This window comes from Nicotiana sylvestris, chromosome 2 (genome assembly GCF_000393655.2).
Source record: "Nicotiana sylvestris chromosome 2, ASM39365v2, whole genome shotgun sequence".
Classification (NCBI taxonomy): Eukaryota; Viridiplantae; Streptophyta; class Magnoliopsida; order Solanales; family Solanaceae; genus Nicotiana; species Nicotiana sylvestris.
In genome coordinates, this window is record NC_091058.1 from 1,798,589 (window position 1) to 1,821,665 (window position 23,077).

At 37.1% G+C, this 23,077-nt stretch overlaps 1 protein-coding gene across 1 annotated transcript; it reads left to right on the forward strand.

Annotated features, from left to right (window-relative positions):
- The first annotated feature begins 877 nt into the window (after positions 1–877).
- Positions 878–4,044, forward strand: LOC104248399 (uncharacterized). The gene is made up of 4 exons (XM_009804651.2): positions 878–1,092; positions 1,175–1,239; positions 2,452–2,650; positions 3,101–4,044. The coding sequence occupies exons 1-4, from the start codon at positions 958–960 to the stop codon at positions 3,467–3,469; spliced, it is 768 nt and encodes a 255-aa protein (XP_009802953.1). The 5' UTR covers positions 878–957; the 3' UTR covers positions 3,470–4,044.
- The last annotated feature ends 19,033 nt before the right edge of the window (positions 4,045–23,077 follow it).

Below are 23,077 nucleotides of genomic sequence, written 5' to 3' on the forward strand. Positions count from 1 at the left end.
TAGACATGACATGTCTTGACCAGCCAACATTCTGCCCCATACAGCTTAGTCGGTCTGATACCGCTCTGTAGAACTTACCTTTAAGTTTTGGTGGCACATTCTTATCACACAAAATACCGGAAGCGAGCCTCCATTTCATCCACCTGCCCCAATATGGAGTGTGACATCCTCATCAATCTCCCCATTCCATTATATAATAGACCCAAGGTACTTGAAACTTACTCTTTTAGAAATGCCTTGTGACTCAAGCCTCGCGTCTTCGTCCTCTTCCTGAGTCGTGCCACTGAACTTGCACTCCACGTATTCTGTTTTGGTCCTGCTCAATTTAAAACATTTAGACTGCAAAGTCTGTCTCCAATCCTCTAACCTCTCATTAACACCACAACGCGTCTCATCAACTACTAACATATATTTACACAACTAGGTTAATTAAAAGGTAAGTAGGTAAATCAATGATAAGCATTAATTGATGAATTGGTAAAAATAATAAACAACCGATTATAACAAGTTAAAATACGAGTAATAAAATCTTTACACTATCATTATTTATAACTTAAATCATGTTAGTAATAAAGGGAAAATTTTATTTTGTGTCTCATACAATTGACATTAGTTGTATGAGGCAATTTTTTTGTCTCACAGTTTTGTGGACCCAGAAGTGTAAGATTGGGATCTATAAATTTGTGAGACACTCATACAACTAGTGTAAGTTGTATGAGATATAAAATAAAATTTCTCGTAATAAAGTAATAATATTGATAATAAACGAATAACGCTTAATAAAATTCACCTGAAAAATAAAATAAATTCTCCAGATAAGCTTAAATATTTTATTTAGAATAAAATGTGTCAAATATTTTGGGACTTTCAAGAAAAAATATACTCTAGTAAGGTGCAGGTTGGGCAGCAAAAAGGTATAGGTGCGGTCGCGGAGCCAGGGAATGAAATTTAAAAATTATGGCGATGGAAGTAGAAACCCAAACTCAATCTCAATTAGGGTTTCCGTTCTGGAGCCCAATTCGTCGACGGTTTCGTCCTGATGATCCTTTCTTCACTGCCGGTAACATTCAAAGAGAGCTTTTCGCTAAGCAGGTTCCTTCTTCTGCCCTCTCCCCTGTACATAATTTGAACTTGCGATCTCTCTAGTTTTACTATCTTTTTGTTCATTTCTTAGCTTGCATTGGATTTGACCGAAGAAGAGAAGCAGCTGGTTCAAAATATCACCGATGAGGAAAGCAGGTATCACTATTCAAGCTGCTCCCTTATTTATCAGATTTATTTGCTTTATTTAAACTGTTACTATTTTAAGATATTTAGATTCTGATAAGTGAACCATCAAAGGCAGTGTCGTCTAACTATAATGTTGAATAAGATTTTAACAGAATTCAGGATCATGTTCATATGCAAAATGAGTCTTTTTTTTAGTGAGATTGAGGGAAATACACTTCCATATTTTCTCGTTGAGATGTGTTTTCTATAGTCTCAAGTACAAAAGAGAAGTAGGAGTATTTCGGATATATACGTTAGGATGTGTTGCAACATTCTTATTAGAACAGGCTTGTCAATATTTTGGTGTTGTAATGTTGAGTTTGATGTCGGAGCCTTGCTTGTTGATTTAGAATAGGTGAGATGTTGATTTCTGTTCTTTAAATATACCTTTTAATGCAGAAACCTGCAAAGGTGTCGTAATAATCAGGAATTTAGCCTGAATATACTTTGTTGAATATTGTTAGCTTTTTTTATTTTTTTATTTAACATTGTAACATATGCAGCAGAAGGGAATAGAATGTGTAGGGAAACGTTGAGCGTTGTGCCTGGACAAGGAAATTTAGGCGCACAAGCAGAAGAGAGATGGTGAACATAATCGAATGGGGAGAAAAAAATCACCAAAACAGTGTGTTACCTAGTAACAAATTATTGTGAATTCTCAAATAGAGATGAGCATAGGGAAGAAATGGTTATCTCTGTTTGTCAGTTCTTTGGTTACCCCAAATTGAGGATGTAGAAGTAAGATTGATTTTGCACCTTTGTGTCTAGGTACTTAGAGGAGCTGAGATAATTAACAAGAAACTAGGCGAGGCGGTTAACTTCGCCTACTAGTCAGGATATTGATTGACAGGAAGCTTACCGTAGGTTGAGTAATGACATAGTTAGTGCTCACTGTCACTGTATCACTTTCTCATATCTTCTTGGCCCTGCTCAATGTTATAGGGTTACATGCATATACCTACATCTACTGCTGCTATTTTTTTCCTTATTATAAAATTTTAAGACCCTAATTATGTGTGCTTTAACTTGATAATTATTTTTTAAGAAAGTAAAGGCTAGCTTTGTAATTATTTATCATCCTTGAGGTGATTTTGGTCTTATTAACTAGCATGATGTTTGACAATTGGGAAATCGGTTAATACATCACTAACGTCGGATCGAAATTTGTTAAACACTTGACAGCAATGTCTTCTGTCCAATCGTTGGTTGCGGTGCACGGATGAGATCCCTGGATGACTTTGAAGACCACTATGCTACGCGACATACTGCATCCTGCTCTGTCTGCTCTCGAGTTTACCCAACATCACGCCTGCTCAGCATACATGTATCAGAGGCACATGATTCTTTTTTTCAGGCAAAAGTAGCTCGTGGATTTCCGATGGTAAAGTTTTCTCTCAATTAGCTGATTCCCTAGGATGTCTCGTAGAAAATGTCAGCAAATCCATTGCATATCCTTTGTGTAGTGCCTGTATAGTAAAAAGGCTGAACAGGTCTGTGCAGGCAGAAATGTAAAGAGGTTACATGCATATTTTCGGTTAATGGGGATTTTTACATAATACATCCTAACTTTGAATCATTTTGCGCCTCCCATCCCATGGCTCTCTCAAAGAGATAGAAGTTTTTCGTGTTTGGATGTCTTTCCAAATAGAAGTTGCGCGAAACCGTTTTGTGGAAACAGCTCTTTGCTCGTGGTGTGTCTTGTATATATGAAGTCTGGATGAACTTTTATGTGTGGAGACTGCTCAAAGAGAGTTAAGATTAACACTATATCTGTTTTGATCTTGTTTGAAATGTCTATATGTAGCTATTTATTGAGAATTTTGTTCTGTAGTATGAATGCCTGGTGGAAGGATGTGGTGTCAAGTTGAAGAGCTACAAAAGCAGGCAGCAACATCTAGTTGACAAGCATAAATTTCCAGCAACTTATGAGTTCTTCAGAAAAGCTCGTCCATCAAAGAAACAGAGGCAGAAAATCCACTATAAACAAGCATCACGCAAGACTCAGGAAACATCAAATGCAATGCAAGTCGAAGATGAAACTATGGACAATCTCGTTTCAGCAGTATCAAAATTAACTACTTCAGCTTCTCCTTCAGCAATCAGCTTTGGCCGTAGTAGGGCTCGAGGATTGTCATTTGTGCCTCGTGCTGTAAATCGGCAGATAGGATCAGTCAGCTCAACAGGTGGAACGAAAAAGTAGCAGCCTGCCAATGGAACATACAACCACTGGAAGTTATCAGACCCGTATTACAAAAGAGAATTTGAAGCTGATCTTTTGAGCATCTACCTGCCACTGAAATTGGGTAAAATGAAATTTCATGCCGGTTCTGACATGTTAACCAATGCTCATTATTTCTTGCTCCAAGTGTATCGTATTTTTATCTATCCAAAGCTTGTATAAACCTCTTGCCAGAAAGATGGAAGGGATAGCTCTCACATATGCGTACGCAGAAAGTAGTACGCTTTGGAGGGCAGAATTTTTCTAGAAAACAAATGAGCTCGATCCAAACTTGTGGAAAATTTATGAGGAATTTTCAGAAACCACTATTGTTTAGTGGCTATCACAAGACAAAAAGTACTACAATCCTTTTAGGAATGAAGTTTTATTTCTACAAGAAAACAAAGTTATAAATAGAATTACTGGATCAATGCTTAACCCTCTTTCTTTCTCTGGAACAATATTACATTCTTTCACTGGAGCAGCACAGCTAGCAGTCGTTGGCCGTCTCTAACAAAGTGAGTGTATTTAAATGCTAAACTAATTTTCTTTTCTGTCCTTGTTCTTCGTTTTGCATAAATCTTCCTAAAGAATTTTACTCCTTCAACTTGTGAATATATGTTCGTGCTTAACATAGCTTGTGAATATATGCCTTTTAAATTTACGTAGCTGTAATAGAATTGCAAGTGCATCCTCATTATCCGGCACAATGTTCCTCTCTAACTGTTATTCCGATATCCCAAACCAAAAACAAAGAAAAAAGAAACAAAAAGAGTAGAGAGGAATATTCTACAACTGTTGCGGGAAAAATACTTACATCTACCAAGCGACGTTTTAATTGTTGTGTGATTAGTTATAATTCTCTAACAATTAAGAGGTTTTAAAGAAGTGATTTATTTTGGTATCACATATATGATGTTTAGAACTTGATACAGTACTTTGGTAGAATTAACCTTGCTATGGAACCACAAGAGAATCAATAGTACTTCTGTTTAACCAAAAAAATAAAATTTTAGTCAAAGCTAGAATTTAGAAGAACACGGATTACTGATAATTAAAAGAATGTATAAAAGGAAGTAATTTAGGTAGCAAGAGAGTAATCAAGAGAAAAACAAATAAACCAAAATTTATTCCAATAGTGTCTTGTGTTCTTACAGTTGATCAGATATCTCCCTTTTATAGATATGTTGGAGATATACGTTTTGCCCAAATCATAATGAGGCTATTATGAGTAATTTAAAGACATTGAATGCTACGTTACATAATCATTACATTCAATACAAATTCTCTAACGTATTCCACATTTAATGCCTATTAAATGTCGTATCTGTACTCTTTTCTATTGTCAGATTCATTCCTTTTGATTCTCGGACATATATGACTTAGATAGGTACGGATGCTGAGTTATTTGAATAACTGCCCGTGCCTCTTCCTCTGCCATTTGCTCGTATCTGTTGCAACTCGTGCCTCTTGGCTAGTTGTAATTCTTTGACCATTTGACCAGTCTACGTGTCTCGACACGTCACCTTTATATTTAAATATAATTTTTCCCAATACAAATAGTCCACTCACTTTCCATTTATTCATCAGTTGAATATTTGGGAAATTGATTTCATTAAAAGAGAATTTTTGTCACCATTAATGCTATGACAAAATTGACGCTTCAATTGTCGCTTCCATTTAATGCTTCGTACACGTGTCATTTTTCCATTGATTCTGCAGTTTTGAAGCCCTTTTCAAGGCTTTCTTACGGCTCCACTATTCACGAAGTGCCAGTTATCATTATTATGGTCCTTCCATCACTGCACTTTTACCTTTGGCGGTTGCTTATTAATATAAATATAACTTCTTTCCTTGTCTTTTACCACATAAAGCTTATTGAACACTTAATTCCTCAAATCTCAGTTCACTTCTTCCTCACATTATTCTTCTTCGCCATGTCTTCACCAAACTCTAACCGTAGGAGAGTTCCCATTATTGATACCTTCCCTAATGCCCCTATTAGGCATAGAAGGGGAGGTAGGCTTCGTAGCTTAGGGTCTACTCGTGGTGGTGGTTCGTCTATACCTTCAGCAGTTCTGGTCCTTCTTCTAGAACCAGAGGTTCCCTTTCTCACAAACCTTCTTCTAGGGGTAAAGAACCTTCTGAACCATTACGTGAGCCTTTAGTAAAGGAGACTATCTTTTTACCATGATAGGGAATCTCTTAGAAACCTGGTTTCCGCTTTAGATCGTGCTGATGCTTACCTCACTCAAATTACAGAAATTTTGACTCCTGTAGTTCGCAAAGACTGCCATTGGAGTAATAATTTTCCCATTATTATCCCTAATCCAAATCAGAGAATTACTTCTTACTTGACTGGGTTCTCTTTTGTTTCTACATACCCTTTCACTTTAGGATTCAAACCAGCTATTGACCCAGTCATTCTTGAATTTTCCCGTTTCTTTAATGTCTATTTGGGTCAAATTAGCCCAATCATATGGAGGGTTGTTGCCTGTTTGAGGCATTTAACCAATATGGCTGACGTTTCCTTTACTTTCCCTCACCTGATTCATCTTTACTCTCCTAGGCTTTTCCGTAATGGTGTTTTTTACCCTAGTGGCCAGGAGTAAAAGGGTTTTGGTGAGCCCTGAAGATGACAAGGACCGTGGCTGGTATGCCCGGTTTGTTGCTGCCCCCACTGTTGGCTTAGTGGGTGAGAATAGTGTTCCCTTCCCTGAGAAGTGGAATTTTGCTCGTAAGTCTTTTATCCTTCTCGTACCTTTTTTCTTCAAGTTTATCAACTTCTCTAATTTTGCCCCCTTTTTTTTAGCAACCATGGGAGTTGTGGAGGATATTCCCAATTTTCATGGTTGGGTAGATAAATTGCTGAAGATCGCACCAATAGATGGTAGGTCTTGGAGAACACTTTCTAACCGTTACGGTTGGAAAGTAAAGACTCATGGTAAGAGTTTTTATTTCATCTTTCACGCATATATATATTGCTCTAACTCCCATCCTTCTTCTTATCAGGATTTGCTATTCGAGGAGTTACTGCTGAAGCAGTTGCGGCCTCTCGTGTCTCATTGGGAACCCGTACTCCTTCGGGGACTCGTATCTTTTTAGAAAGAGCCCGAGAAATAGTCTTGGGTTCTTCTTTTGTGAAAAGGAAAGCTGTTGAAGAGAAAGACTCTAAAGAAGAGGAAGATGGGGGCTCCCTGGTGACGAGGCCACGAGCTAGGAGACGCATCGTCTCTGATGACGAAGCTGAAGTTTCCCCTCGTCTTTCTGTTTCTCTTACCGAACTTGTTGAAACCCCAGTAATAATTCCTGACGATGACGTCACTCCTCATGATACCCGTGAGTCTGTTGATCAACTTTTCATCAGTGGTTTTGGTAGTGGAAGTTTAGGGCCTGTTTTAGATGAAATACCCTTATCTTCTTTTTCAACTCCTGTGCCTGTGATTCCTTCCTTACCAGCCCCAGCTATTTCTGTTCCTTCTTCTACTGTTTTCACTTACCGCTCCTCCTTTGACAATTCCCCCTCCTATCGTTCATCATACGAAAGTGGGCTCTTCAAGTAGAAGTGCCGCTATGAAGAGGGTAACTATTGAAATTCCTGCTGATAGCAGCCTTTTGAGGAAGTCAGGTCAGGCAAATGTATGGCTGGAGCGTTTAATTGGCCCAATTGAAAAAGCAAAGCTGGAGAGCCATAGTTCCCTAACTCTAATGAATGATATCGTGCATGCCACTTTGAAGGTATTTTCCTTCTCTCCCTTCTTTCCTTTGTTAAAATTTTTTATCTTTGGGATTCTTATTTCCCTTCCTTTTTTTAGTCCAATCTTATCGGCACAGAAATGATGAACAGAATCCCTCTCTTGGAGAAGATAGCACGTGATTCAGAGAAGATAACACGTGATTCTCAGTTGGAGGCGATCAATTGGAAGGAACAATTTGAGAGTGCACAAATTGATATGGAAGATTTACAAGAGTACCTTAGAGCAGCAGGCGCGGGCTTTAACTTCAGAGTTAGCGATTGTAAAAGCTTCCTCAAGCCAAGTAGAAAAAGAAAAAGAACATTTCGAATCCTCCTTCTCAGAGCAACTATCTAAGGCCAGTGAAGAGAACTGAGAGTTGAAGGCTCTTTTGAGTCAAAAAGAAGTTTACGTTGGGGAGCTCGTGCAAAGCTTAACTAAAGCACAAGAAGACCTTCGAGTCTCTGCTGATAAGGTGCGTGCTTTAGAGAGATCCCATGCCTCTCTTCAAGCTTCTTATAACTTCGCCTTGCCTGAAAATGAAGAGCTAAAGAATGAGATTGCTGATTGGGAAAATGATTATGAGATCCTTGAAGAAAAATCTGCTGTTGAGGTAAGTTGCGCATTTTTGAATTCACGTCGTGATACCCTAATTGAAGCTAGCCAAGAAAACTTCAACCTGGAGTCGGAGTTAGCTAAGATCAATGAAGCCATTGAAAAAGCTCAGCAAACTCAGGACTTCCCTTCTCCCGTGGTTGAAGCTCCCGTGAATGTTGAAGTTGACACGGGTATCCCAACTCTTTCAAGCCCAATCGAGCCTGTTGCTGCAAGCCAAGTTGAAACCGCATCACTTGATGCACCTGCCCAAATTGAGCCCGCTGCTATTGATGCTCCTGCTTAAGTTCCACAAACTTCTCAGTGACCAGTTTTAATCATTTGAATGATTTTGTTTTTGTATTTATTTTGGAAAATTGTAATCAAACCCTTAGCTTCATTTGAGGGTTGGTTTTGGAAATGCAAGTCCCCAAGTCTTTTATGGGGCAATTTGTATAAACAATTTCATAGTTTTATGACTAAGTTCGTACTTAGTCTTCAGTTTTTAAGTATTAAGAAGTTTTTCATGTTATTATCTTAAACTTCTGTCTGCTTTATTCTTGCCTTTATTTTTAAGGACTTATAGAATAATTTGCATTTTTGTTCTTCGAAAATGCTTCTGTTAATCTCATGACTAACTCATTTAAACATGAGTTTTATAAAAGAAGGCCCTTTTATATTTCGACACTTAATGAAGAAGACGTCTCAACTTTATAATGGTGTTATCATACGATAAAAGAAATAGGAACACACATGTTTCTTTGAAATAACTTTGACAAGTTTTGAATAATACTTTACATGTATTTGAATTACATCTATAACTTTCTCGTAACTGTTTTTCTTGTAACAGATTTTTACAAAAGAAGAATAATAGACACGGGGTTTTTCCTTATAACTCGTTTTAGTACATAGCCTTTACCCTAACTATAGTGAGGTTTTTCTTTGGCCTTAGCTCGTGGCCCCATCTCGTGACTTTGTGACTTTTACTCTCCACTTGACTATTTTAGGCTTGATTTTTCCTCAATCTTCTTTGCCTTATTTATACACATGTCTGTGTATATTATGTAGTCCCCCAAGTGTTTTAGTGTTGAAGTATGAAGCCTCGAGCACTTGATAGTTTCTCTCATTTGGTCCTTTTCCTGAAAAGGAAAAACATACGGGACTCGGAGGTGCGATTATAGATGAAGACTGCTTAACCCGTTTGAATTTCTATCAGAATAATTGTAACCCTAGGCCAGGAATTTTAAGTTATTCCGTGTGTTTTACAGGTCGTGACTCATTATTTAGTACGGGTTAGCCTTTTGCCTATCATCTAAAATCATTAGTAAAATTTTAACAATTTAAAAATTAAATTTAAAATGGTGATACCTGACCGTGGGTATTCCTTAGAAATAGTATCTCTTCAAATGAACAACATTCCAATGTGAAGGTAGTATCTTGCCATCCATTGTCTCCAGTTCATATGCTCCCTTTCCTACAATATCACGAACTCTCTAGGGTCCTTCCCATGTTGGACTTAATTTACCCGCGTTAGTTGCTTTTGTAGATTGAAAAACCTTTTTAAGCACGAAGTCCCCCGCTTTGAAGAATCTGAGGCATGCTTTTCGGTTGTAATATCGTTCTATGACTTGCTTTTGTGCTGCCATTCTTATTAATGTAGCTTCTCTCCTCCCCTCGAGTAAATCTACATTGACCCATATCTCCTTGTCATTAGATTCTTGTGTCGCCTGTGTGAACCGTGTACTTGGTTCCCCTATCTCAACCGGAATTAAAGCATCAACTCCATAAACCAATGAAAACGATGTTTCTCCTGTACTTATTTTTGCAGTTGTGCGATATGCCCATAAAACTCTAGGTAACACTTCAGGCCAGTTACCTTTTAATTCCTCTAATCATTTCTTTAAATTATTGATAACAACCTTGTTCGTTGATTCTACTTTCCCATTACCTACCAGATGATAAGGTGTAGACGTAATCCTTTTAAATTGCCAACTTTGAAAGAATTCCGTGATTTGAGCTCCAATAAATTAAGGTCCATTATCACACACGATTTTCTTTGGTACACCAAATCGGCATATGATATTTCGCCAAATAAAATCTTTGACTTCCTTTTCTCGTACCTATTTAAATGCTCCTGCCTCCACCCATTTAGTAAAATAATCAGTGAGTACGAGCAGAAACTTTACCTGTCCTTTTGCTTGTGGTAATGGACCCACGATATCCATTCCCCATTTCATAAATGGCCATAGCGCAATGACCGGATGTAATAACTCTGCAGGTCTATGCATATTGATACCGTACCTTTGACATTTTATCACATTTAGCCACGAAACTTTCTGCTTCTTCTTCCATTTTAGGTCAGTAATAACCTGTCCTAATTAAGGTTCTTACCAATGACCTTCCTCATGCGTGATTCCCGCAATGTCCCTCGTGTATTTCTTTCATTACATACTCCGTTTGTGAAGGTCCGAGGCATCTTGCTAAGGGACCACCGAATATTTTACGACATAAATTGCCTTGCTTTAAGCAGTACCGAGCAGCCTTCTTTCGAAGCGCATGAGCTTTTTTCTTATCATCAGTGACGATACCATATTGCAAAAAAGCAACAATCTCGTTCCTCCAATCCCAAGTTAAATTATTAAAATATACCTCATTCTTATCAGGATCGAGAACTGAATAAAATAAATGTATAACTGAGGCGTTTGCATCGCTTGCTACATCAGCTGCAGATGCGAGATTAGCTAGGGCGTCCGCTTTAACATTTTCATCCCTTGGTATTTGTATAACTTTCCAGGTTTGAAATTGCTTTATCAATTCCCGTACATTTTCTAAGTATTATTGCATCCTTGCTTCCCTAGCTGTATAAGTCCCCAGCATTTGATTAACCACGAGTTGCGAATCACTCTTTATTATAATCTGATTTATGCCAAGCTTTTGTGCCAATTCTAGACATGCAATCACAGCCTCATACTCCGCTTCATTGTTAGTTATGGAGTGACATTTAATAGCTTATCGAATGGTTTCACCCGTAGGTGGTACCAAGACAATCCCTAAACCTGCACCTTTTACATTAGATGAGCCATTAGTGAATAAAGTCCAAGTTCCCGGGTTAGCTCCATTGAATACCTGTAATTCTTTTTCTGCTTCTAATTGTATCTCATGGCTAAAATCAGACATAAAATCAGCTAACACTTGTGATTTTATAGCAGTTCTAGGTTGGTATGTGATTTCGTATTCACTTAACTCTATTGCCCACTTAGCTAACCTACCTGATAACTCATGCTTTTGTAATATATTACCTAAAGGGTAGGTAGTTACTACAGCGATAGGATGACACTGAAAGTAAGGTCTTAACTTTCTAGATGTCATGATTAATGCAAGTGAAAGTTTTTCTAACTGAGGATACCGCGTCTCCGCATCTAACAAAGATTTACTAACATAATAGATAGGGGATTGTTTACCTTATTCTTCTTGGACCAAAACAGCGTTTACCGCAACTTCCGAAACAGCAAGGTAAATGAGTAGTCTTTCCCCAGCCTTTGGTTTTTCCAGTAAAGTTGGATTTGATAAGTACGTTTTCAAATTCCTGAGTGCCTGTTGACATTCCTCATTCCATTCAAAATGATCCTGCTTCTTAAGGGCTGAGAAGAATTTAAAATACTTCTCTGATGATTTAGAAATGAATCTTCCCAAGGCTACAATTCTCCCTGTTAATCTTTGAACTTCTTTCTTGTTTGAAAGTATATCAAGAATTTCTTCAATGACCTTAATCTGTGTAGGATTCACTTCAATACCACGGTTAGAAACAAGAAACCCCAAAAACTTACCTGATGCAATGCCAAATGCACATTTTTCGGGATTTAACTTCATATTAAATTTGCCAAAATTGAAAATGTGCCAGATAAGTGTGATATGTGATCTTTTGAATACTGAGTTTTAACAAGCATATCATCTATATATACCTCCATAGTCTTTCCTAAATGCTCTTGAAACATTTTGGTAACTAACCTCTGATACATTGCACCTACATTCTTTAGACCAAAGGGCATTACTTTATAATAGTAAGTCCCCTTGTCTGTTATGAATGAAGTTTTTTCTTCATCTCCCGGATCCATTTTAATCTGATTATAACCTAAATATGCATCTAAAAAACTTAATAGTTCGTGACCTGCAGTTGCATCAATCAATTGATCTATGTGGGGTAGTAGAAAAGAATCTTTAGGGCAAGCTTTATTAAGATCTGTGTAATCTACACAAACCCACCACTTACCGTTCTTCTTTGGCAGTACAACAGTGTTAGCTAACCAGTTAGGATACTTTACCTCACGAATAGAACCAATTTTTAGCAATTTTTGGACTTCTTCTTGAATCACCTGATTCTTGAAAGTTCCTTGCTTTCTTTTCTTTTGCTTGACAGGAGGGTATGATGGATTTTCATTTAGTTTATGAGTCATCACCTCCGATGGTATTCCTGTCATGTCAGAGTGGGACCAAGCAAAGCAATCCACGTTAATTTTCAAAAATTCAATTAACTTACCTCTCATACCTTGGCTAAGATTGGCTCCAACATAGACTTTTTTATCAGGCCATTGAGCAAATAACACCCAGGCTCTAATTCCTCTATTGTTGTTTTGATATTTTCATTCTCTTCTGGTTCTTGAATGGTATCAGGCCTTGAATCTACATCTGTTTGCCCTTGTTCAGTTGAGGTTTGTGTTGTGGTGTCCTCAACTGCCTTCTGTGATTGCTATTTACCTTTATTTCTCGTGCTTGTATCTGCAACAGAGTTGAGAGCCCTAGTTGTATGTTGATCTCCACGAATTTGACAGATTCCCCATGGCGATGGAAATTTAATAACTTGATGCAAGGAACAACATCTATTTCGTGGATCCATGGTCTCCCAAGAATCATGTTGTAAGTCATCTCCATATCTACCACCTAGAACTTTGTATCTTTGATGACTCCTTCAGCGAATGTGGTGAGTGTTACCTCTCCTTTCGTGAGGACACTAGAATTATCAAATCGAGATCGAGTATGCGCCTTTGGTATCACTTTATCTTCAGCTTGCATCTCACGTAATACTCTTAGCAAAATAATGTTCACGGAACTACCTGGATCAATCAAAACTCGTTTTACATTAGTATCATGTACAATTAAAGATATTATCAGTACGTCGTTATGAGGGGTTAATACGCCATCTGCATCTGCGTCATTGAATATAATGTTGTCTTCCTCTAAAACATGCCGCACCCGTTTCCCTTGGGTAATTGTTACTTTGGAAATTTTGTTAGCTGCAGTATATGATATACCATTGATGTCTTCACTCCCACTTATAACGTTGACGGTTCTTTTGGGAGAAGGTGGTTTTGGAGGCTCCTGCCTGTTCTTCATGTAAGCTTGCTTGCCTTTCTCACTGAACAACTCAGTAAGATATCCTTGTTTTAATACATGATCAACTTCACTTTGTAAAAATTTGCAATCTGCTATTTTATGTCCGTGGTCATTATGAAACTCGCACCAATGGTCAGGGTTGCACCTGTTTGGATTCGATCTCATTTTCTTTGGCCATCGAACCTTATCTCCCATGCTTCTCAAAACAGCTACGATCTCGGAGGTGCTGACGTTGAAGTTGCAACCACCGAATCTCGCTTTTAAATTTCTACCATCATCTCGTGACTCATTGTTGTTTCGCTCGTTCCTGAATCTTGATGAAGAACCTGATTCTCTGTTTCTTGATCTGTGATCGTACCTTTGATTATCCTGCTTTGACCGTGAGTCCTTTCCCGCAGGTCCCATGTAAGGCTCGTACCTATTTTTGTCGGATCTTTTTTCGGTCTCCGCACGTCACGACTTACTTTTTCTTCTTTTTGAAATCGTGGAACAGTATCTTCCTCAATCATCAGCTTCGTGTTATACCTGTTATAAATATCATTCTTCATTGTAGCTGGGAATTCTTGAAGGCTTTCCTTGAGTCTCCTCGTAGCTTTCGAGCTTTTTTCATTCAAATTACTTGTGAAAGCTATAGCTGCCCAGTTGTCAGGTACACGTGGCAATGTCATTCTTTCACGTTGAAATCTGTCCACGAATTCTCTATGAAGTTCTGAGTCCCGTTGCTTGATTTTGAAAATATCCTCCATTCTTTTCTCTACTTTTTGAGCTCCCGAGTGTGCTTTGATGAAAGAATCTGCAAGCTCAGCAAAAGAATTTATAGAATTTTAGGGTAAAAGAGAATACCATGTTAGCGCTTCTTTGGTGAGCATTTCACAAAAAATTTTGACTAATACTGATTCAATCTCCTACTTAGTCAAATCATTGCCTTTTACGCCCATTGTAAATGTAGTCACGTGATCTCGTGGGTCTGTTGTTCTATCATATTTTGGAATATCAGGCATCTTGAACTTTTTTGGAATTGGGAGTGGAACAACACTTGGCTTCCAGGGTTATTGCGAATATCTATCCATATCTACCCCTTTGATTATGGGCGGCACCTCGGGTATCTGCTCTATGCGCCCACTTTGCTCCTTGAGCTGTTTCTGCATGGTTAATACTAAATTTTGTAAATCAGAATTAATTACATTACCTGGTTCTCTCTCCTGTGATTCACCGGGAGTTCCAACGCTGCCTGAGTTAACAAGCCCGGAACGAGGGTTTTCCAAAGTGTTATTATTTGGAGTAGGTGTGGGTTTTGCAACATGTAATTGGTTAACAAGTGTCTCAACAGCTTTGTTGACCTGAACAACAATTAATTTCTGCAAAGCTTCATCAACAGCTTCAGCATTTTCAAATTGAGCATGCTCGTTTATTTGAGACCCATCAGGAGCACCCTCACGAGATTGTCGTGGAGAGTCTCGTGGAGTAGGAGCTTGAGTGTTAATATTCTGTAGATCTCCCTAATTTTGTTGGTTCTCTTGGTTTCCTTGAGTGTTGTCATTGTTGTTCGACATAATTGATGCAACAAGGAAAGTTAAGTGAAAAGAAAATAGATTATCAGTTTCCCGGTAACGGAACCAGTTTGTTTAACCAAAAAATAAAATTTTAGTCAAAGCTAGAATTTAGAAGAACACGGGTTACTGATAATCAAAAAAATGTATAAAAGGAAGTAATTTAGGTAGAGAGTAATCAAGAGAAAAACAAGTAAACCAAAGTTTATTCCAATAGTGTCTTGTGTCCTTACAATTGATCAGATATCTCCCTTTTATAGATATGTTGGAGATATACGTTTTGCCCAAATCATAATGAGGCTATTATGAGTAATTTAAAGACATTGAATGCTACGTTACATAATCATTACATTCAATACAAATTCTTTAACGTATTCCACATTTAATGCCTATTAAATGTCGCATCTGCACTCTTTTCTATTGTCAGATTCATTCCTTTTGATTCTCGGACATAAATGACTTAGATAGGTACGGACGCTGAGTTATTTAAATAACTGCCCGTGCCTCTTCCTCTACCATTTGCTCGTATCTGTTGCAACTCATGCCTCTTGACTAATTGTAATTCTTTAACCATTTGACCAGTCTACGTGTCTTGATACGTCACCTTTATATTTAAATATAATTTTTCCCAATACAACTTCCCATTTAGCAAGGCCACAAGTGGAATCTATCTACGAATTAGGATGTGACTCTACTAGTGATGATTGTAAACTATTTAGGATTGACGAGGAAGAAGCACTCGATGAAATTCTCGCATTGAAAAATGGTTCCGGGAGAAAAATTTATAAAACCTCAGGTAGAAAGATTGGCTCTTTGTTGTCTAGACTCTAGTAGGCAATGTTTGGCATTCATACTTGGAGCATTTCATTGGTTTGGTTTCCTACCAGGGTTTTTCGTGGTTTCATTTAATATTTCAGATGAAAAGTACAGAGAGATACCATTGCAGAGACGATATTCTTTCCCCCCATATCCACGTGCAACGTTGATGTGGGTGTATCAGTATTGGAAGACGATGTCAGTGGCGGAGGCATGAATATTGTCAAGGGGGGTCAAAAAAAAAAAAGTTAAAAGGTTGACCTTACAAAGGTTTTGAACACCCTTAACCACTAAGCTATGCTTTTGAGTTGTGCCAAAGGGATTCAAAATATAATAACTAGAGGTAAAAAACATATTTTGCCTTACATATACAGTGCAATGTTTCGGCGAAGGTGGTTCGGGTGAACATCCTTCCGCCCCTAAATCTGCCCTGGACGATGTGCTTAGTGTTTTTTATAACAACGAGGCAACTTTTAGTTTATGGGTAATGAAAAACTATGGTGTCATAGAATCTTGGACAAAAATACTCAATATACCAAGTAATGGGTTTCATTTTATCATGCCCATATATAGGTTTTCCGATGGTGAAATGCTACTTCGCTACAAGATTGGATGGAAAGTCTTGTATATAGGACATCCGATGGATCGTTTGGATTAAGCAATCGGATATGGCCTCAAGCTTGTGATGATATTACTGCAATCAAAATTCACGAGGATGGCTTTGTTTACACAGAAAATTTGATCTCTTCGAAATCAGATCATTAATTTGTGTGCTGGCCGTCTAAATAATAAGTATGATTCTCATTAGTTAGTATTAGCTAGTACATGCTTCTGTAAGATTAAATTTTTTATTGCTTTCTAGTTGTTTTTGTCCCTCAAAAGGAAAGATCCCTCACTTGGGTTTGTCCAACTTTTAGCTTTTAATTTGTTTTAAGATTTTGTGGACTTTTTTAAGCACCTTTTGCAACTTAAAAGTTATTTGGTCGGGTTAAAAGTCAATCCAAACACTTTTTAGTTTATTCAATATAAAAGCAAATTATTTTACGAACTATTTTTTTTGGATCTAATCTACGTGGACCTATTTGACTTAGTATAAAATTTAAGAAAGAACGAACAGTACATTTATAACTTGTGGTCATAATATTTATATGACTTTAATTATTTTGAAACTTGCGTTAATCATGCCAGAGTATTTGTGTAGTTATAAAAGCTTCTCATTGAAAATAGAAATGGATCATTCTTTTGAAAGGGATCGAAATGAAAATAAATTGAAACAGAAAAGTGTGTATATTAGTAAATCACTTAATTATTGCTTTGACAGTTCAAAATGACGTGTTGAATAATAGTTTAACATGTAACTGTAGAATATACGAAAAAACATATTGCATATCATATATGAGGGTGCTCGAATGTGTGTGTATTTCAGATTCTTTTACTCTTTCGTACAAAGACAAAATCAAAATTAGTTTTGGATTAGATGAAAAAAGAATTGAAAAGTGAGCCCTTTTCACTTTTTTAAACTTAAGGCATTGTTTACCCTTAAAATCCGATAACAACTAAATTTATAAGTGATTTTAAGGATATGTGGTTTTTTTGGCACAAATTGATGAATATAAGAATTCATAATAGAAATTAACAGTAAAATAAAACAAACCAATGTGATGAACAACTGTGGCCCTCAAGCTAAATCACCCTCGAATTAACTGAATATGCTATTGAAAAAGTATGAACTCGAATAGTAAAGCTTAAGAGAATATGAGAGAGAAAGATGTAGTATATTGCTTGATTATCAGTCAATGTGTCCGTCCCCTTACAAGATGATTGAGCCCCTGTTATATAGTAGAGGAATCCTATTTATGGTATAATCCTAATTACGGAAGTAAATCCCATGATGAGCGAATAACCGGTCCTGACTTGATACGTGCCGAGATCTCCGCCACGATCATTGCCCGATCACGGATATCTCGGCTTTCTATTATTTGACCTAGCAGGTTTCCTTCGATCTCGCTCGATTTCTTTCTTACTTCGGTCTCGACCACAGCTGGTCTCGATCTTGATCGGCCATTGATTCACGAGCTTACCAACCCATATCCGTACCATGACCCGATATAACCAACACCGAGCCTAGATCTTCCACCCAGATTTCGGTCAATCATATACAAAAGTAGGAAAACCTGATTTTGACCGCATATCGGTGTAGGACCTGATTTTGAAAAGGTGGTACTTTCTGGAACTTGGGAACTTTTTGTCTTTTGCAAGTATATTGGATTGCATAATCGTTTATCACGATGATAAAGAAAAGCTTATGGTCATTTGGTTAGGAAATAAGTTATCCCATAATTAATTATTTTGGGATTAGTTATTCTAATATTCCTTCCGGTTCAAAATAAGTGATTTTTTGGCCTTTTTCTTGTGGTCCAAAATAAGTGATTTTTTCAGATTTCAAGAATGAATTAATTATTTTTTTCCTATATTGTCCTTGGAGTAAATAGTGTTGGAATATGTGTTAGAAGTGTTTATGTGAGATAGTAAAGGTTAATATGGTCAATTCTATTGCTAATTAATGCTAAAAAGCGGATTTCTTAATCTGTGTGAAAACATCCAAAAAATCACTTATTTTGGACCGGAGGGAGTATGAGTTATTGATGTTTGGCTTAATGTATGTATATTTTAATGTATATTGCCTCACATTTTGCTCATGTCTCGTAGATTGAGATGTATAATATAATAATTTGTGCTAATTTGTGGCATTTCTATGTGTAGGAATCATTTGGATGCAATTTGGGAAGAAAGTGCGTGAATTGATACGAAAATAGGACGAAAAACCAAAAGTGTGAATTTGAGGGCCACATGAAGCGTGGGGCGCTAGCTGTGGCGCTCAAAACAGAATGCTAAAAAGGTGAGCGCCAGGGCCAGGGCGCCACGCTGCCCTGGACGCTCAAAATGTGAACATGTCCTATTTCGTCCGGGACTTAGTTATTTCGGCCCTATACGGTCCCAACTCATATAAAAGGGGTCTTAAACCTATTTTGAAGAGGGGAGCACGTTTTTGAGAGAACTTTTGACGAAGGGAGAGCACAGAGCTGCCGTGGAGGTCGAGTTTCATATTTTCTCCCCCAAACTTAGTAATTTTTATGTTTCTTTGTATGATTTATTGTTTGACTACCATTCTATGTGGAGCTAAAATTCGCGTTCTAGGTTGTGGTTCTTTCATGATTATTGTTATTCCAATATTGATTTTGATTTCTTAGTTTATCGTATTTGTTTACTTATTCAATCATGTGCTTAATTATTTGATTGTTTGATCTCCAATTGAATACTATTTACGAATCTAGAATTGAAGTCGGAGGTGGGAATCCTAGATTGCATATAGGATTGAGTAGAGCAAGTTCTTGAACTTGAGCATCGGGGAATGTATTCGCGGTTAGGAAAGACATATACCTAATTGTCTTGCTTGGTTGATGTACAGGAATTATGAATGCATTCTTGTTAGTTCTAATTCCATAGACATATAGGCGTTAGGTTAGCTTAAATAGGCGAGTAAGAACTCGACAGATTCTTATGAGCGATATTAACCATGTCAACCAATAAGCTAGATAAATTAGTTAGTCAATTTAAGTGAAGAATACAATAGGAATGTTAGATAGCCCATAACCCTAGATCGTTTTCATAACATTGATAACATAAAAACCTGCTCTTCCTATATTCAAACTTCATTATTTGTTTTTCTTTATGTTAATTAGTTTAGAATCAAATACTTTTAGTTTTAATTCTTGTTTAGATAGTTAGGATGGTCTAATTTAGTTAATAGTTAATCATAAGTCCTCGTGGGTTCGATATCCGATTTTTAGTCACTTTATTACTTGACGACCGCGTATACTTGCGTGTGCCCTTGGCCGCACAGTTATCCCACCTTTCCATAAGAATAAAAAATACTACAATTCCGGAATAACTAATCCCGGGATTAGTTATACCACGATTTTATCCCAATTAAATATGAAAAAAACTCATCTTAAATTTAATTCCGAAATTAATTATCCCTAATCCCTCGTACTAAACGAGCCCTCGAAGTGCAGGCTGAGCCCATTGCAAATAGTTAATTTGCATGTTTACATCGGAATAACTCAAGGAGCTTGTTCTAAAATTCATGGAATTGAGTTATTTACATCAGATAATATCGGAATACCTTAAGGAAAGCTATTGACCTCATCCACCGATTATATTATTTCATACCATCTTTATAAACAAACAAGTACTTAAACTCATTTAAACTAGTCAAGTTTAAATGTCAACGTGATATTAATTTCTAATCATATGCTCTTTAACACACAACCTAGATTTGCCTAGTTATATTACATCTACCGCATAAAGTAAGATTACTCATTAAATCGATAATATAATTTGGTTATTATATAATCTATTAATATTAGTACTTACATGATGTGCGGTATTATTAAAAAATATTAGTCATATCAAAGTTTGATCTGATTTTTTGAAGTATGTTAGATCATACGGTCTAACAAAATTATTATTGCCCTCTTGTCTACCCAATAATAAAAGTTTTATGTAATTAAATTAAACAACTCATATAATCATTGAATAGCCTTTGGATGATTGTCAAGTATCATAATTATATAGGTTGTGCTACAAATAATCTAAAAATATAACATGATTCAAAACTAATAAGAATATACTATAATTAAATGAGTCTAAAAAATTCTTTATTTATTACATATATTTTTAACTTCATTTGTTATTTTTCATCATCATTATCACAATCTTCAACCCTTTCCTACTTATTACATGTGGTGAACGGTTATAAAGTAGTTCATTTGTAAGCACATGTTTATTTTATTTAGAAGTAGTCCCATAAGAATAATAATTCGTCTATGTGATATAAAATTGTATTCCTTGAATTTAAAAGGTATTTTAATTCATTTGAAGTCAAGATTATTATTGGAATGAGCACTTTTTGTCCAACATGTTTTCTATGAAACTTAGCTTCAGTAACTCGATTTATGTGTCTTATAATGATTAACCCGCCTATTACCCAAAAATAATGTGATGACCCAAAGTTCATCACTTGTTTTAAAACAAAATTTTCGTGTTCTGAGGCCTTGAAAACTTTATTTAAAGTCACCTCAATTTGTGTGCGTAGTTCGGGCGCGTAGACGGAAAGCTTAAATATGATAATCTATGAAAATATGAGAAATAGAAATTTTAGAGTTAAAATTTTGATTATGGTTGACTTTGGTCAACATTCTTAGCAAACGGATCCGGAACCGTGTTCCGACAATCCCGGGATGTCCGCAGTAACATACGGGACTTGGGCGTATGCCCGAAAATGAATTCCGAGGTCCCAAGCCTTAGAAATCAATTTTTGAAAGAAATTGTTTTACTGAATTATCTAAGGAATAAAGAAAAGAATTAATGTTTGAAACCATTGTTATCGGGCCCGTATTTTGGTTCTAGAGCCCGGTACAAACTTGTTATAGTATTTGAAAGATAACTGTGAAATTTGGCGAAAAAAAGGAGTTTATTTGACGTGAGTTTGACTTCCGGTTGAAGAGTTATGAACTTTGAGAGTTATTGATGAAAATGTTGAGTTTTGAGGTTTAATTCATGATTTTACATGTTATTTTGATGATGTGATCGCACGAGTAGGTCCATATGATGTTTTTGAGTTAGTATGATATTTGGTTTGGAGCCCTGAGGGCTCGGATGAGTTTCGGGATATTTTTACACTTAGGGAAAAGTTACAAATTCAGAGAAGTTGCAGGTCACTGAAGCCAGGTCTCGCGGTCCGCGGTGGAAGCTTCGTGGCCAGAGTGGGGACTTCGCGACCGCGGTGGTATTTGTGCGGTCCGCGGTGAGCAAGGCCAAGCCTTCGCGGCCGCACTCGATTTCTTGCGGTCCGCGGTGGAGCTCCGCGGTCGCAGTCATTTTTATGCGGTCCGCGGAGAGGGTCTGAGAGGAGTATATTTAGACGGACTTTTCAGTTATTTTTCACTTTTCAAAACTCTAACACATAAGAGGCGATTATCCAAACGCTCCTTCTTCTCCCAAAACACTAGTAAGTGATTTTTAACTTATTTATTTCACTCTTTAACTACTTTTAACAAGATTTCATCCTAGAATCTAGGGTTTTCATGCTGGAATTGAGAATTTTGGGTAAAACCTAAGAATATTGAAATTTGGGGATTGAGACCTCAAATTGAGGTCGGATTCCAAAACCAATTATATATCCGGGCTTGGGGGTAAACGGGTAATCAGATTTTGGTCCGAATTTCGGGTTTGGACCAAACGGATCCGGGGTCGATTTTTGACTTTTTGGAAAAATCTTTATAAAACCTATTTTCATGCATTAGAATTGATTCATTTAGCATTTATTGATATCGTTAAGTAAATTGTGGCCAGATACAAGCAAGTTGGTGGTGGAAACAAGAGGTAAAGCGGTAGTTGAGGCTTGAATTGTGTTCGTTACATCGAGGTAAGTATTTGGTCTAACCTTAGCTTGAGGGATTAGGAGTTGTGCCCTATTTGCTATTTGTTTCTTATTGAGTATGACGTATAGGCATGGTGACGAGTATCTATCCGTTGGTGTCCAGAATAACCGTGAGTCTTATATTGTGATTTTCATGATCTCGTTGTATTATTCATGCATTGGTGAAGATTTCTAATTGTTGTGTAAAGTTGTGGAAAGAATTATGACCTATGAACATTGAGGAGCGTTGGCTCCAGTTGTATAAAGAATTGTGAAAGTATAAGTGATAATCGAAACTCTAGAGCATTGGTTCGAGTTGCGAAGTGAATTGTGAAGTAAAAGTGAGAAAGAAAAGAGATCATTATGTTGCCCCATTGCCGGGCTATTGTTGAGTTGCGGTTCCCTTGCATTGTGTTCTTAAATTATATTACCGATGCTTAGGTTGATGATTCTTTGTGCTAGGTGTTGAAACCAGTTGGGTTATAGTTGAGATAGTAGATGTTGGAACAAGTTTGGTTAAAGTTGTTTCTCCATTGCCGGGACGTATATACATGTACTGTTAAGTTCCCTTGCCGGGATGATATGGTCTATTGTTGATCCCTTGCCGGGACAGTTACGTATTATTAATGTTGACTGTATGTATTTGGAATGGGTTGCGCACTGCGACAGATATTATATTGGATTGGGTTGCACGTCGCAACAGATATTATATTGGATCGGGTTGCATGCCGCAACAGATAGTATATTGGATCGGGTTGCACGCTGCAACAGATATTATATTGGATCAGGTTGCACGCCGCAACAAATAGTATATTGGATCGGGTTGCACGCCGCAACAAATAGTATATTGGATCGGGTTACACAACGCAACAGATATTATTTTGGATCGGGTTGCACGCCGTAACAGTATGGTTCTTGTATTGTTGTAGATATTGAGTTGTCCTTTCATATTTCATTAAGTTTCTGTTGGTCCTGATATGTTTCCCCGAAGCATGTACCCTCTCTTAATGTAAACTGCTTA

What these genes read in the sequence shown, in the direction of transcription:
- LOC104248399 (XM_009804651.2), top strand. Translation starts at nt 958, where the DNA reads ATGGCGATGGAAGTAGAAACCCAAACTCAATCTCAATTAGGGTTTCCG. An exon ending in GAGAGCTTTTCGCTAAGCAG is followed by an intron (nt 1,093 to 1,174) that starts GTTCCTTCTTCT and finishes TTCATTTCTTAG; the next exon opens with CTTGCATTGGATTTGACCGA. An exon ending in TAGCTCGTGGATTTCCGATG is followed by an intron (nt 2,651 to 3,100) that starts GTAAAGTTTTCT and finishes TTTGTTCTGTAG; the next exon opens with TATGAATGCCTGGTGGAAGG.